Source organism: Eurytemora carolleeae, unplaced genomic scaffold (assembly GCF_000591075.1).
Source record: "Eurytemora carolleeae unplaced genomic scaffold, Eaff_2.0 scaffold777, whole genome shotgun sequence".
NCBI lineage: Eukaryota > Metazoa > Arthropoda > Copepoda > Calanoida > Temoridae > Eurytemora > Eurytemora carolleeae.
In genome coordinates, this window is record NW_019396828.1 from 89,053 (window position 1) to 102,712 (window position 13,660).

A 13,660-nucleotide genomic window follows, 5' to 3' on the forward strand; every position below is an offset into this window, starting at 1 on the left:
TAAAACATTTTCATTAGAGTATGGGACATTATACATAAAATTACAAAGTTTTCAATGGCAATTCTTTATCAGTTTCTTCAACTAAACTAATATCTTCCAAAAGTGTAACTGAATCAGAAAGGAATTTGGTATAATAAAGGAATTGAGTCTTTGCCACAAACTCTGATTTTCTAATCACTATATCTTTGGAACCAAATGTTGCAGACCTTAGATATTTCAAACTATGAATTCTGTTAGATCAAATAATCTGAGTTTGAAATATCAAAGGTTTACAAGATCGAGTTATAAAGATATTGAGGTTTACATATTTGATTATGTTCCAAAGACTCAATTCCTTTTAACACATTTAAAAAAAAAAATGTTTTTAATATCTGAACCTGGAACCTAGCCACTGCAAACAATTCCTAAATGTGGGAAAAATTTTACTTATTGTAATTCTCATGTGCTTGTGAATTGTAAATAGGGATTCCAATTGGAAATCCGTTGTACGGAATTATGCGCAACCGTGCTGAATTGCATGTAATTGTTCTTGAATTGTGCAGAATTGCGACCAAGTAAAATTCACTCGCATTGGAACCCCTAATTATGAATAAAATATATATTTCTCATGCAGTAGCTATGGGTAAGGGGTAAGGGGTAGGAGGGTGCAAGGGGTGAGCTGGCGGGTGGGAGAAGAGTTCGAGGGGCCGGGAATATGCACACTTTTAGGAGCACACTGTATACATAAGAAGGATCTATCTATCATCTATCATTTATGTCGTAATTTCTTCAATAAATGTCTTGAAAAAAGTTTTGTTGGGATTTTTATCCTTAAAAATAACAAATTTAATCTTTTCCCAAAATTTACAAAACGTTTACTAAGTTTTTTCCAAAAAAATACAAAAAATGTAACTCTAATTTTTAACAAATGATACAAATTTAATTAGTCACAAAAATGTCACGTAATAAGAAATTTGATTTTAATTTTTACCAAAAATATGTAAAATATTCTACGAAAAATTGGATATTTTTTATAAATTTGGTGCTTTACGAAGTAGGGAATACTTAATCTTAGCGTTTTATAATAAATTTTCAATATGGTCGGCCTGATGCCAATATACTATTTTCAATCATTTTTTACCTTAATGAGATATTTCTTTTAAAAATTGTTGCACATCTAGGTTTTTTTTGGGTCCACAAAACTAAAAAAATATGGTTTTTGACAAATATGAAATACTGGCGTTGTCCGTGGGAAAAAAATTTCACAAACAATTTCAGCCCATTCGGTCCAGCCGTTTGGCCGGCTATAAGAAACATATATATGAATGTCTTGTTTTATTATATAGATTTCTTAAAAGTCAAGAAGTTTCAGGTGATATAGGGTGTCCCAGGAAACATAACAGTAGCAAGACGACTGGAAGGTCGTTTTGAATCTTTTAACTAATTTGCGGCATTTTTTCTTAAACTTAATTTTAGAATTAGAATTCTTGAGTTAATAATCACAAAATTCTACCGATCCTCGCATTTCCAAAATGTGGTCTGCCTGTTGCTGTTAATATTACCGGAGATATCAGATTTTTGTTTATTAAATAAAACCAAAATTGTCGAAATCTAAACAAAATTCTTCATATCTTCGGTAATACTGGAAGCACATTTTCATTGTTAATTCTTAACAAAGACGATTTGAAAGTTCTCTCATCTTTATTGGGACACCCTAGCTGCATTCTAAATGACCAATGTATACCCTTTAAATGCCTTATTTTACCTAAACAGACTAAATCCATATTTAGACGTACTTACAGTATTTGGATTTCAACATTTTAAAGCTTTTTAGATAACTTTTTAATAGGAAATATGGCAAAATCTTTCCGAAGAAATATTGCATAGATTTTTGCACAGACGCCTTTAAAGGGAGTTTGCACATTTTCAGTTTTCCTCGTATACACATTTAGTTTTTCAAAATTTTGCAAATATTTTTGAATATTTGAATTTGTCTTGTCAAGGACATCATCATTGTTCGCGCACTTTTAGTGTTTGCACACTTTTTGCTAGATGACTTATTTTGCAGTAAATATTTTAAATTTTGTAAATTTGCAAATTTATAGATTTGTATATCACAATAAGAAACCCCAAACTATTTTGGATACAGGAGACGTCAGCCTGAACAGAAGAAAAGCTGTTAATTCAAATCGAAAGTCGTCTTCATTTTATTGATATAGACGACGACGACTGCAAGTCATTTAAGGTCGTCAGTAAAGTTTATATTATTTTACTAAATAAAGGTTGGTGCTTTTAAAAATGTTAGAGTGGGGTAAATCTTTTATTTTTTTATTTGTAGATAAATTTATGATATTAAACGAACTGTAGCCTGAAGGCATAATATTAAGTGACCAACCATTTAAAGACTTTCAAGCCAGGTTCATAACGGTACCATTTGAACGTCGTCTTTGCGCTCAAACTCAGGATTTACAGATCTTTTAAAGGCGAAAAATGTCTCAAATGAATCCGAAAGAAGTTTTCCACAACACTTCATACTCAGTTCAACTACCTTACATTGCCGGTCTGTCCCTTTAAGAATAAGTAACATATTGTCCTTTTCCTTGTTTCAAATGTGTTAAATTCCTACACTTTGTTCTCTGCCTCTGCAGCATAAATCCGCAAGTCATTTTTGAAGATAATCCGAAATTAAAAATGATCCATGTTCCTTTAGAAAAGCTAGGAAACAGTCTCTTTAAACCAACATATATGTGATAAATAAAAAACATTTAATGTGGAGACATCAAACTTTCATGTTTGTTTAATGTTAATATAATAAACAGTAAAGGGCAGTTCCAGCTTAAAGATCGTATCTCTGCTTTAATTTAAGTTGCACGGCCTTAAACCAGGCCAATTTCATGCAGTTATGGCGTTCAAGTATAGGCACAAAAGGATGCGTATTTGTTGAGAATCATGCGTTCAGAATAATTTCATACTTGCAAATATTGAATTCAGATAATAAACATTTATTTTTGTTTTAATTTTCGTAAAACGATAAATAATTTGCCACAAGCAAAAAGTTCTAATCCCTAAATCTTTGGAACCTGAAAGTGTAAACGATAGTTTTTTTTACAGAACGAACAATTTTTTAGAACAAACGTTGAACAATATCTGAATTTCTTTTCTGAACGAACAATTGTTCCGAAAAAATTTTTGAAAAAAATATGGCTTTTTTACTGAACGAACAATTTTATTGAACAAACGATTTTACTAAACAATATTTCAGCGAGAAATCTAATTAAATGGATAGAAAATGAACGATAATTTTGAGAATGATAAAAAATATTTTTTTTGGAACGGTTAAACAAAAATTTCGAAGTGGGTTGTTCTTGAACGATGAACGAAAGAAATGAAAAAAATTGAACTCTACCTATCTCCCTTAATCATCAAGGGTTTAATCTTAGATTCTGAATACTTAAATTGAGTCATTTCTCAAATATTCCTTTTTGGATTTCAAATACATAGATATTGATGTTCCTGGTGTCTCCTCCTTGAACACTATTAACAGTTAGTAATGATGAACTCTTGATGATGATCTTCCTTGAACACTATTAACAGTTAGTAATGATTAACTCTTGATGAGATCTTCCTTGAACACTATTAACAGTTAGTAATGATGAACTCATGATGATGAAATTACATGAGTTAAATCTAAACATCCTGCTCCAGACCAATGTTCTAGATTTAAACCTGCAGTTGAAGTTTCATCAGGGAGGATGCAGTCTGAGTATAGAACAAGGTTCTATCCTAGAAATGTAAGATTAAACATATTTAAAGTTCATCCAAAGGTTTGATTTAAAAATACATTCAGCTCAGGGTTTGGAAATTACTTACTCAGTTAATATATCCAAACATACAGGAGTAGTTAATATATCCAAACATACAGGGGTAGTTAATATATCCAAACATACAGGTTAATATATCCAAACATACAGGGGTAGTTAATATATCCAAACATACAGTGGTAGTTAATATATCCAAACATACAGGGGTAGTTAATATATCCAAACATACAGGGGTAGTTAATATATCCAAACATACAGGGGTAGTTAATATATCCAAACAAACATACAGGGGTAGTTAATATATCCAAACATACAGGGGTAGTTAATATATCCAAACATACAGGGGTAGTTAATATATCCACACATACAGGGGTAGTTAATATATCCAAACATACAGGGGTAGTTAATATATCCAAACATACAGGGGTAGTTAATATATCCAAACATACGGGGGTAGTCAGAAAATATAAGACTTCAAAGCAGAGCAAATCTGAAAGTCTATTAGGAGGCCGAATCTAAAGAATTTGAACCCCGTTCAATTGGAATTGCCAATAACCGGTTCCAAATGAAGGAAAGAACAAAACGCGTTCAAGAAACAGTTTGTTTCAGTCAAAGAGAAAAGATTTTACATAGAGAGGAATTTAAACAATCCCTTGGTATGAATTTTATCAGTCTCTTTCAGCCTTAAAAGTGTACAATACATGTAAATGTTCACAAATTATACGGCAGTACATCACACTAATACAGTATGATCCCTGGTCATATCCATTCCATTTTCTTTGTTTTATAAAGTTGTTAAATAACTTTAAACGTGTGTATTTACTATGGGTGAATTAAAATCATTCTTTTATTAAACATTAAAATGTAAAAATCGTCGTTTGTAAAGTGAATAACTATAGAATTGTTAATCTGTTTTGCTTCTGACTCTTTTGTATACTGCAATGAATATCTTGTTTTAAATTAATTTTTCTATTTCAAATAGGGAGGCTTTTAGGGCGCTTCGCGCCCATCTACTATTAAAATTGTGAACATTTTCTCTTTGTATATTATTGTAAAATTTGGATGATTTTCGTGAATCAATGCAGAACACATACTGGCTGTCTCAAAAAGCAAAACAATTAGAAGAAAATTCTAGCAAGGGGATTCTAGGATTAAGCGAGGAAGGGGGGGGGGAATAACATTTTTTTCACTTCCTTGTCAGGGATTAAGAAAATCATGATATCTCCCTCATTGTTACTCAGATATCTAGTTACGTTGATGAACCAATAAAGAAAAAAGTTTCAGATTTAAAAATATCAAAATATTTTTTTTCAAATCCAATCACATAGCAAAAAATGCAAAACTTCCCTGCAAGATTTATGCAATATGCTTCCTTTTGTCAAGGGTAATTAAGATAGATATTTTGTCTACAGTTTTGCAATTTTTTTTCCTTTGAGCCATAAATTTTTTTTACTTCAAGAAAAATGGCATAAAAAAAATGCCATTTAAAGCTCAAAAAAAGCCATTTCAGGCTAAAAGCTTGACGCTTAAACTAAACCCTCAGCCATACTTTTTTTATTGAGAAACATTAATGTGTAATGAGTTATTAATTTCGACCTTTTCTAAGGTTTTCTGGACCAAAAAAGTTCCCCCCCCCCCCACTTGCAAATTCCATGCTACCTGCGGCCAATCACAAGAATTATCTTTATTTAACTAAACAATTATTTATTTGTTAAGTGTTCCACATGGAAAATGTTTTTAATCCATTCTTAAAACAGAATTTAAGTATCTATACATTCTACATATAGAAGTATCCCCCCTTTCTGCTTGCCCCTTAGCTGTCTCAGAGCCGTTTTACTTTCAGCTTAGCAAACATAAATTAGATTGGTTAAATGTTTTCCTTCCATTTCACAGTTTTATTAATCCCACTGTATAAAAGTTATGAAATTGAAATTAAAGAGTTTATTACCATTTACCTTTCTCATCTTCAATTTTAATATTTTGGTATCTTGAGTATTGCAAAAATATTGGTCTTTACTGTTTTTTACTGATTACCTCAAATTAAAAAATATGTCTTTTACTAAATAAAAACATCAAATTGATTGTTATCGAAGCTTATGCTGAAATGAACTCAGGAATGCATGACAGGCTATCAGAGAATTGATTTAAAGAAAATCATATAATTTTCAAGAAAACTTTTATATAAAATGATGTTCCAGGGCCCGAAAAGGTTATACAGCACAAATGTGTGAAGTACACCTGCAGTATGGAAACAGTACAACTTTTTTCTAGTAAATTCAACTCTATGTATATTCTATTCTCTTTGGTTTTAGTTGTCTGCAGTTTTGAGGCATGTTTTGGTTATCAGTCATGTGACAGGTTCACGGATTAAATTCGGGTTTTATTTTCTTCTGCATATTGTTTATATTTTTGGTGTTACTATCTCGTCGCCGGTTTATTAAAATATATTATTTATTCCATGTCAACTTCTAGAAGTTCCTCTCAAAAGTAGGTTTTCAAAACAATCGAAGAATGCTAATATAATTTTGGACGTAGCATCCTCACATTCTCAATAGCGGAGTCAAAAATTTAAAAACAATATTTAGCTACCAACTAGTAAATCTAGTAAAGTATCAGCTGTTTCTCTGACCGCAGCCATCTTTAAATTGTAAGAATTTTAACAACGATAATGGATAAGCTGATGAAGCACAGGTTCTTTTAAGATGATAAATTACAAAATTCAAATTAGATTTACAAATTTACTGTTTTAGCGTGAATGTATCTCCGTTCATATTGGACAAGCTGGTGTCCAGATTGGTAATGCTTGCTGGGAACTCTACTGCCTTGAGCATGGAATTCAGCCTGATGGACATATGCCATCAGACAAGGCCTTCGGAGATGATTCCTTTACAACCTTCTTCTCTGAGACTGGAGCAGGAAAACATGTTCCAAGAGCTGTATTTATTGATCTTGAACCAACTGTAATTGATGAAACACGATGTGGAACATATCGTCAGCTGTTCCATCCAGAACAGCTGTCAATGGTAAAGAGGATGCTGCCAATAACTACGCTAGAGGTCACTATACTATTGGCAAGGAGGTTGTAGATCTAGTTCTAGACAGGATTAGAAAACTGGCAGATATGTGCACTGGACTTCAGGGTTTCCTTCTCTTCCATTCCTTTGGAGGAGGAACTGGATCAGGGTTTACTTCCCTTCTCATGGAAAGACTCTCTGTGGATTATGGGAAGAAATCTAAACTTGAGTTTGCAGTATATCCTGCTCCTCAAGTTGCAACTGCTGTTGTTGAACCCTACAATGCCATCCTTACCACCCATACTACTCTTGAGCACTCAGATTGTGCTTTCATGGTTGACAATGAAGCTATCTATGATATCTGCCGTAGAAACCTGGATATTGAGAGACCATCCTATGCCAACCTGAACCGTCTGATTGGACAGATTGTATCTTCAATCACTGCTTCTCTCAGGTTTGACGGAGCTCTCAATGTTGATCTAACTGAGTTCCAAACCAACTTGGTTCCATATCCTAGAATCCATTTCCCCTTGGTTACCTATGCTCCTGTCATCTCCTCTGAGAAAGCCTACCATGAGCAGATTACTGTCGGAGAGATCACCAATGCATGCTTTGAACCTGCAAACCAGATGGTTAAATGTGATCCTAGGCATGGAAAGTATATGGCCTGCTGTCTTCTGTATAGAGGAGATGTAGTACCCAAGGATGTAAATGCTGCTATTGCAACCATCAAAACTAAGAGAAGTATTCAGTTTGTAGACTGGTGTCCCACAGGGTTCAAAGTTGGTATCAACTATCAGCCTCCTACTGTAGTTCCTGGTGGAGATCTTGCCAAGGTTCAGAGAGCAGTCTGCATGCTTTCTAACACCACATCTATTGCTGAAGCCTGGGCAAGGTTGGATCACAAGTTTGATCTGATGTATGCTAAAAGAGCTTTTGTTCATTGGTAAGTTCATGATTATATTTAATAATATTAATAATTGTAATTTAATTATTGTTGTGTTTAAAGGTATGTAGGAGAAGGTATGGAGGAGGGTGAGTTCTCTGAGGCTAGAGAAGATCTTGCTGCTCTTGAGAAGGATTATGAAGAGGTTGGACTAGACTCTGTTGATGATAACCTGGCTTCCAAAGCTGATGATTATTGATTAAACTAGTTTATAACAGAATTAAAAACAAATTTAGATAGGTTTGAATTTAATCTGTATTCAATGAAAACTAAAAATTAAAAATTTCTTTACAAAAATTTACAAAACAATCTTTAAATAAGAAAGTTTAGAGCACTTTTTGATAAAAGTACTCAAGTCCATCTTGCACTAATTCTAAAGTTTTTTTTTATACAGTTTAAAAAAAATATTGGAGAATTTTTTTAAATGTTAAAACTTTTTTGTTTTGATCAAATCACTGTAAGCCAGAAAAAAAATCTTTAAAAAAATCAAGATTGGTCTCAAAATATTCTTCTTGAAACAATTGAGTTTAAGAAACGTTGAAGTAGTAAAAATCCGTTAAAATTTAACTAATCTACTTTAAAAAAACTAGTTTAATTAGTCCTAAATCAGACAATTTGCAAAATGTCAAAAATAAACAAATGGACGGTATTAATGCATCTATGATGCCCATACCCAATATCTAAAAGTTTATCACTGCAGATACTTTTTGATTTTTTTAAACTTTGTTTTCTTTAAGAAATGTTGCTTCTAATTTCCTACTGTAAATTTTTTGCAAAGAGGATTTGACATTTTAGATGAAATAAATAGATGCAAATTTTATTTTTGTTTATTTTGCAAAATATTGATTTTGTTTGAGCCTTAGTTTTTGACCAAAATTGGCGATTTTTGACGTACATTAGAGTTAAACATTTACTTATACTATTTGATCTAATGCATAATGGTGTGAAAAACCTTCATTGATTTTCGTGACAAATTTTATTTATTTTTTAAGTTTTGGATTACTCTGATGCAATACTAGTTATTTACTTTAAGCGAGAATTTTTTATCGCTTCCCTGCTCTTAATGAAATTTCATACAAAATGTTGAGGAAATATAAAGAAAAGTCAATTTCCGGTGAAGTGCAGTTCTCTTGAAGGAAATGTTCGCTATAAACAAGTAGTTTTCCCCAACGAGGTTATAGTATAATATAATTACTTTTCCCATTCATATATTTATCCTTAAATGGATCCTGTAAACCCGCAATTTATTTAGATGTCGTCTTTGTTACAGAGAGAAATTTCGGGAAAAACATAATTTTATAGAAAAAAAACACAAAAAAGCACAGTGGTTTTGGGATAATCTAAATAAATAGATAGATTCTAACAGCCATAAAGAACAGATTTAGGGGCGTCAGCAGCACGCCAACAGAGTAGCGTGTTGAAAAATCCTGATTTAAGAGTTTTCAATAAAATAGCGGGTTTTTGGTCAAAATTCTTAACTAAAATATTACATTTAAACAACTTAAACCTCTCTAAAAAACAAGTTCTTAAGCGGCTAAGCCTTATTTGACATAAATAAGAGGTTTATGGAATAAATTCATTTTGGGTGACCCTCCCCTAATACCCCACTGTGCCCCACCCCCTTCTATTTTAAAAGCACTCCTTTTAATCAATGAAGAAAGTCACCTTGCAGGGATCTTCACATGGCACATCTACTGGATATTTCCAGCAGTATCCACAGTAGGTCTTAGCTCCATCTTTATATCCGACACATTTGTCAATAATCTGGTATCCGTCTTTAGGTTTGCTAGTAGAGCACACTCCTCCTTTCTCCTAGACAAATTATAAAAAAGTTCTTCAATTACAAAAATTATGGTATTACAGGTAAGTTACGTTAACTCATGTCGGATTCACAACGGCTTCATTCAAAGCTTTGTCTGCATATTTCAAACAAAAGAAGAATCGAACACATTACAAGCTAAAAAAACGAAGTTATCTTCCACATTATTGATCTGATAAAGGTTTCAAGGGTACCGTTGTGAATCATGCGGACCCCTCTGTAAATGGGGAATCTGAAATTTTAAAAGATATCACCTCACAGGTCGCACAACACGGGAAGCCTTTCTTCATCGCATCTACGGGAACCTCAGTGTCATTAAAGGTTATCCCAATCTCATCTTCGGCTCCCTCAGTGTAAATAATACACAGAGCTAAATACAATCATAGAATTAAAGAGAATGTTTAAGAACTTAAAAAGATGAAACAAATAAAATTTTAAGATTTCATGTCGTCATTTGTGTCTCATCTTTAGTAGCATGGTGTCTCATCTTTAGTAGCAACTCTGAAGGTGACTGGGGAAAAAATTCTAGTAATATAACAGACTAAAAATATAACAGACTAAAAATATAACAGACTAAAAATATAATAGACTAAAAATATAACAGACTAAAGATATAACAGACTAAAAATATAATAGACTAAAAATATAACAGACTAAAAAATATAACAGACTAAAAATATAACAGACTAAAAATATAACAGACTAAAAATATAACAGACTAAAATATAACAGACTAAAAATATAACAGACTAAAAATATAACAGACTAAAAATATAACAGACTAAAAATATAACAGACTAAAAATATAACAGAATAAAAATATAACAGACTAAAAATATAACAGACTAAAAATATAATAGACTAAAAATATAACAGACTAAAAATATAGCAGACTAAAAATATAACAGACATAAAATATAGCAGACAAAAAATATAACGGACAAAAAATATAACAGACTAAAAATATAACTGACAATAAATTTAACAAACTAAAAATATAACAGACTGAAAATATAACAGACTAAATATATAAACGACCAAAAAATAGCCAACAAACATATAATTGACCAAAAATATAACACACCAAAAATATAACTGTCAAAAATGTAACTGACAATAATACAACAGACCAAGAGTATAAATGACCTACAAAACGATTAAAAATATTACTGACAAAAATAAAACTATGTTTGGACCAAAAAAGTTACAACTAAAAATAAAAGCGGCATCTTAACAAATATAACTAACCAAAAATACCAGAGCCCGAAATTTAAAAGAGTATATATGAACAAACTCTCGAGTTTCCTCTTTGGGGTCTTAACATTTGTGTAGATTTTGATTTAAGAGATTCGAAAAAAATGGAGCTTGCTGAATTTGATCCCCAGCAAATGAGAGAAATTATTATTAAAAAAAATTAAAAGAATTCAAAATAAAAAAAATATTTACTCTAAATTACCTGAGGCCAGCAAAGTCCAAAGTAAAGTATTCATCTCTGAATGTTTGGAATTGAATGAAAAATTATTATAACTTTGTCACTTTAAATACTTTTTACACGGAGGCCCCACTGGCTAATTATGTAAGTACACGTATGTACAATGCGCTGTAATGCCTCATAGGGGCCTCTTAACTCCTGGCATGCATGACAAGCGACAAGTGTTTAAAAGGATATAATAAATCAATTTTAGTTTTTTACTTTGTAGTTTATTGTTAAAAAATGCGTTGCATTTTAGAATAACTAGAAATAGCTAGCTTATTATGGACAGATTTTAGAATAACTAGAAATAGCTAGCTTATGTATGGACAGATTTTAGAATAACTAGAAATAGCTAGCTTATGTATGGACAGATTTTAGAATAACTAGAAATAGCTAGCTTATGTATGGACAGATTTTATTTTTATTTCTATAGAAGACAACATTATACTTACTCACGTACTCAACGGGATTCTGTTTGCCTTTTTCATGTAATCATAAAATTTCCATTTTTTAGAATAAAAAAGTTAAAACACAGCTAAGGCAATTGTGCAAAGATGCTTCTGAGTCCCACAGTGATTAACACTTTTACCAAAAAATGAAGTTTACTTCAACTCGTTTTTTGATCTTCACTCATATATATGTACAGGGTATCCTGGAAAAAACTGTATAGTAGGGGTATTAGTAACTGAGGAAACTTTACAATCAAGGTATCATTAGAAATCTCTATATTCAGTTATTTTTAGGCCTCATACTTTTTTTGTTACAACCAATTATTTGAGCGTAAGTCGAAAATCGATTTCCCGGATCTTTCAATTTTTCGATTTTTCACGTCTCATTTTCATTCGTTCATAAAGCATGGAAAAATTTAAAGATTTTTGAAATTTTCTTTTTAAATCATAAGCTGTTAGTCTTAGGTTTCATTTTTAACTTAAATCTCGGATTAGCGTTTATAACTTTTGGATAATGTGTATTTGTAGTAAATATCCTACTCCATAAACTGCTCTTGAACCTGTATCTATCCAGGTACAATTCAATACTTTAGATTAGCGTGTTTCTTGTTTAATCAATAATGTTTTAACTTTACTTTAGTTTAACGTGTTTCATGTTCAATCAATCATGTTAAACTTTACTTTAGTTTGACGTGTTTCATGTTCAATCAATCATGTTAAACTTTACTTCAGTTTAACGTGTTTCATGTTCAATCAATCATGTTAAACTTTACTTTAGTTTAACGTGTTTGTTGTTTAATCAAACTTTCCCAAGTGTAATATACACGGAGAGGTAGGTAAGATCCTGCCCCCATGGTTTTCTCCTATATTCATTAGGAAAAATTATTAACCTTTTTCATCCCTGATTTTTTACTTTTTCTCCCGGAGAGAATAGTGTAAATATATTTTTGTTCGCTCAAGGGTGATAAAGTAATTGCGGATTATCCATTTCATATTTTTGGATTTTTTACTTTAATTGTTTTTTTAACTTTAATTTTTTTTAGTTTTTGTCAGAAACTCAAATAGTCTACTCTCATTATCTTTCCTATCTGATGAGGTAAACCTTTGATATTTCAAACTATGATTATTTGATCCAACAAAATTTATAGTTTAAAGTATCAAAGGTCTTCAGCTCAGCTCAATTCTTTTACATGTTAATTAATAGTTATTTACAACTACTTTACAGGGAAGTTAAGGGAATTTTACTTTACCAAGGGTTCCCAAGACCAATTTTGCGAGAGATGAAGACAAAATGTGAGAGAAATTTATTTTCTTGAATTGAATTGATAATAGTTTGAATATATTTGCTTTTTTTGTAAATATGCTCTGTCACATAAATCCTGCAGCAGTATTTATTTGTCAAACAGGGATGTATATTTTTCAAATTACCCCCCCCCCGGATAAAAAAGGATTTTTGATGATGGGGGGGGGGAAGGGGACATCAAAAGGCCAGTTATTTCATTCTTTTTGATACTTTTAACCCAAAAAATCCCTTTTTCCCAAATTCAGCGAAAAAAAAAACCTAAAAGAATTTAAAAATTATTTTCTAAAAGGGGGGGGGGGACCGGGGAAATATATACACCCCTGTTGCCAAATATTTGAAATATGAATATATACAACTTAAAGGGACTGTTTACGTAGTTTAAAGGGACCGTATACGTATTACGTAGTTTAAAGGGACTTTACACGTAGTTTAAAGGGACTGTATACGTAGTTTAAAGTGAGCATCCATTCAAAGGGTGGCATGTCTGATGCACATTTAGTTATGTCTGAACAAGAATGCAAGAGCTATCCGTCATCTACTTTTTAAAATTGAGTATTTTGAGTTGGGGGCTTCTATAAAAAGTGACTTTTGCATTTCTGCTTCAGAAAAAATGAAGACAGGGACAATTTTCAGTAAGAAAACGATGATATCACATTATTGATAAGATAAATGTTTTTTAGGGTACATATGCACTCCACGTAAAATCAACAAGACCGAATATCCTCATATTTTGTCTCTTATTATATATCTGTCAAAACTAGCTTAAAGAGACATGGTATACTTAAATATTTAGAACTTTTAGCTCTGCAAAAACTATAAAATATCAAATACAAAAATTCGACATTTATTGGGCGA

At 31.6% G+C, this 13,660-nt stretch overlaps 1 protein-coding gene and 1 pseudogene across 1 annotated transcript; one reads left to right on the forward strand and one right to left on the reverse strand.

Annotated features, from left to right (window-relative positions):
• The first annotated feature begins 3,716 nt into the window (after positions 1 to 3,716).
• Positions 3,717 to 7,974, forward strand: LOC111709137 (tubulin alpha chain-like; annotated as a pseudogene).
• Positions 7,975 to 9,389: 1,415 nt separating this feature from the next.
• LOC111709138 (uncharacterized) lies at positions 9,390 to 11,143 on the reverse strand. Its single transcript, XM_023482744.1, has 3 exons — positions 11,036 to 11,143; positions 9,834 to 9,949; positions 9,390 to 9,572 (listed from the first exon to the last, which is right to left on the reverse strand). Exons 1-3 carry the CDS (start codon positions 11,067 to 11,069, stop codon positions 9,405 to 9,407), a joined length of 318 nt encoding a protein of 105 aa, XP_023338512.1. The 5' UTR covers positions 11,070 to 11,143; the 3' UTR covers positions 9,390 to 9,404.
• Positions 11,144 to 13,660: the final 2,517 nt, after the last annotated feature.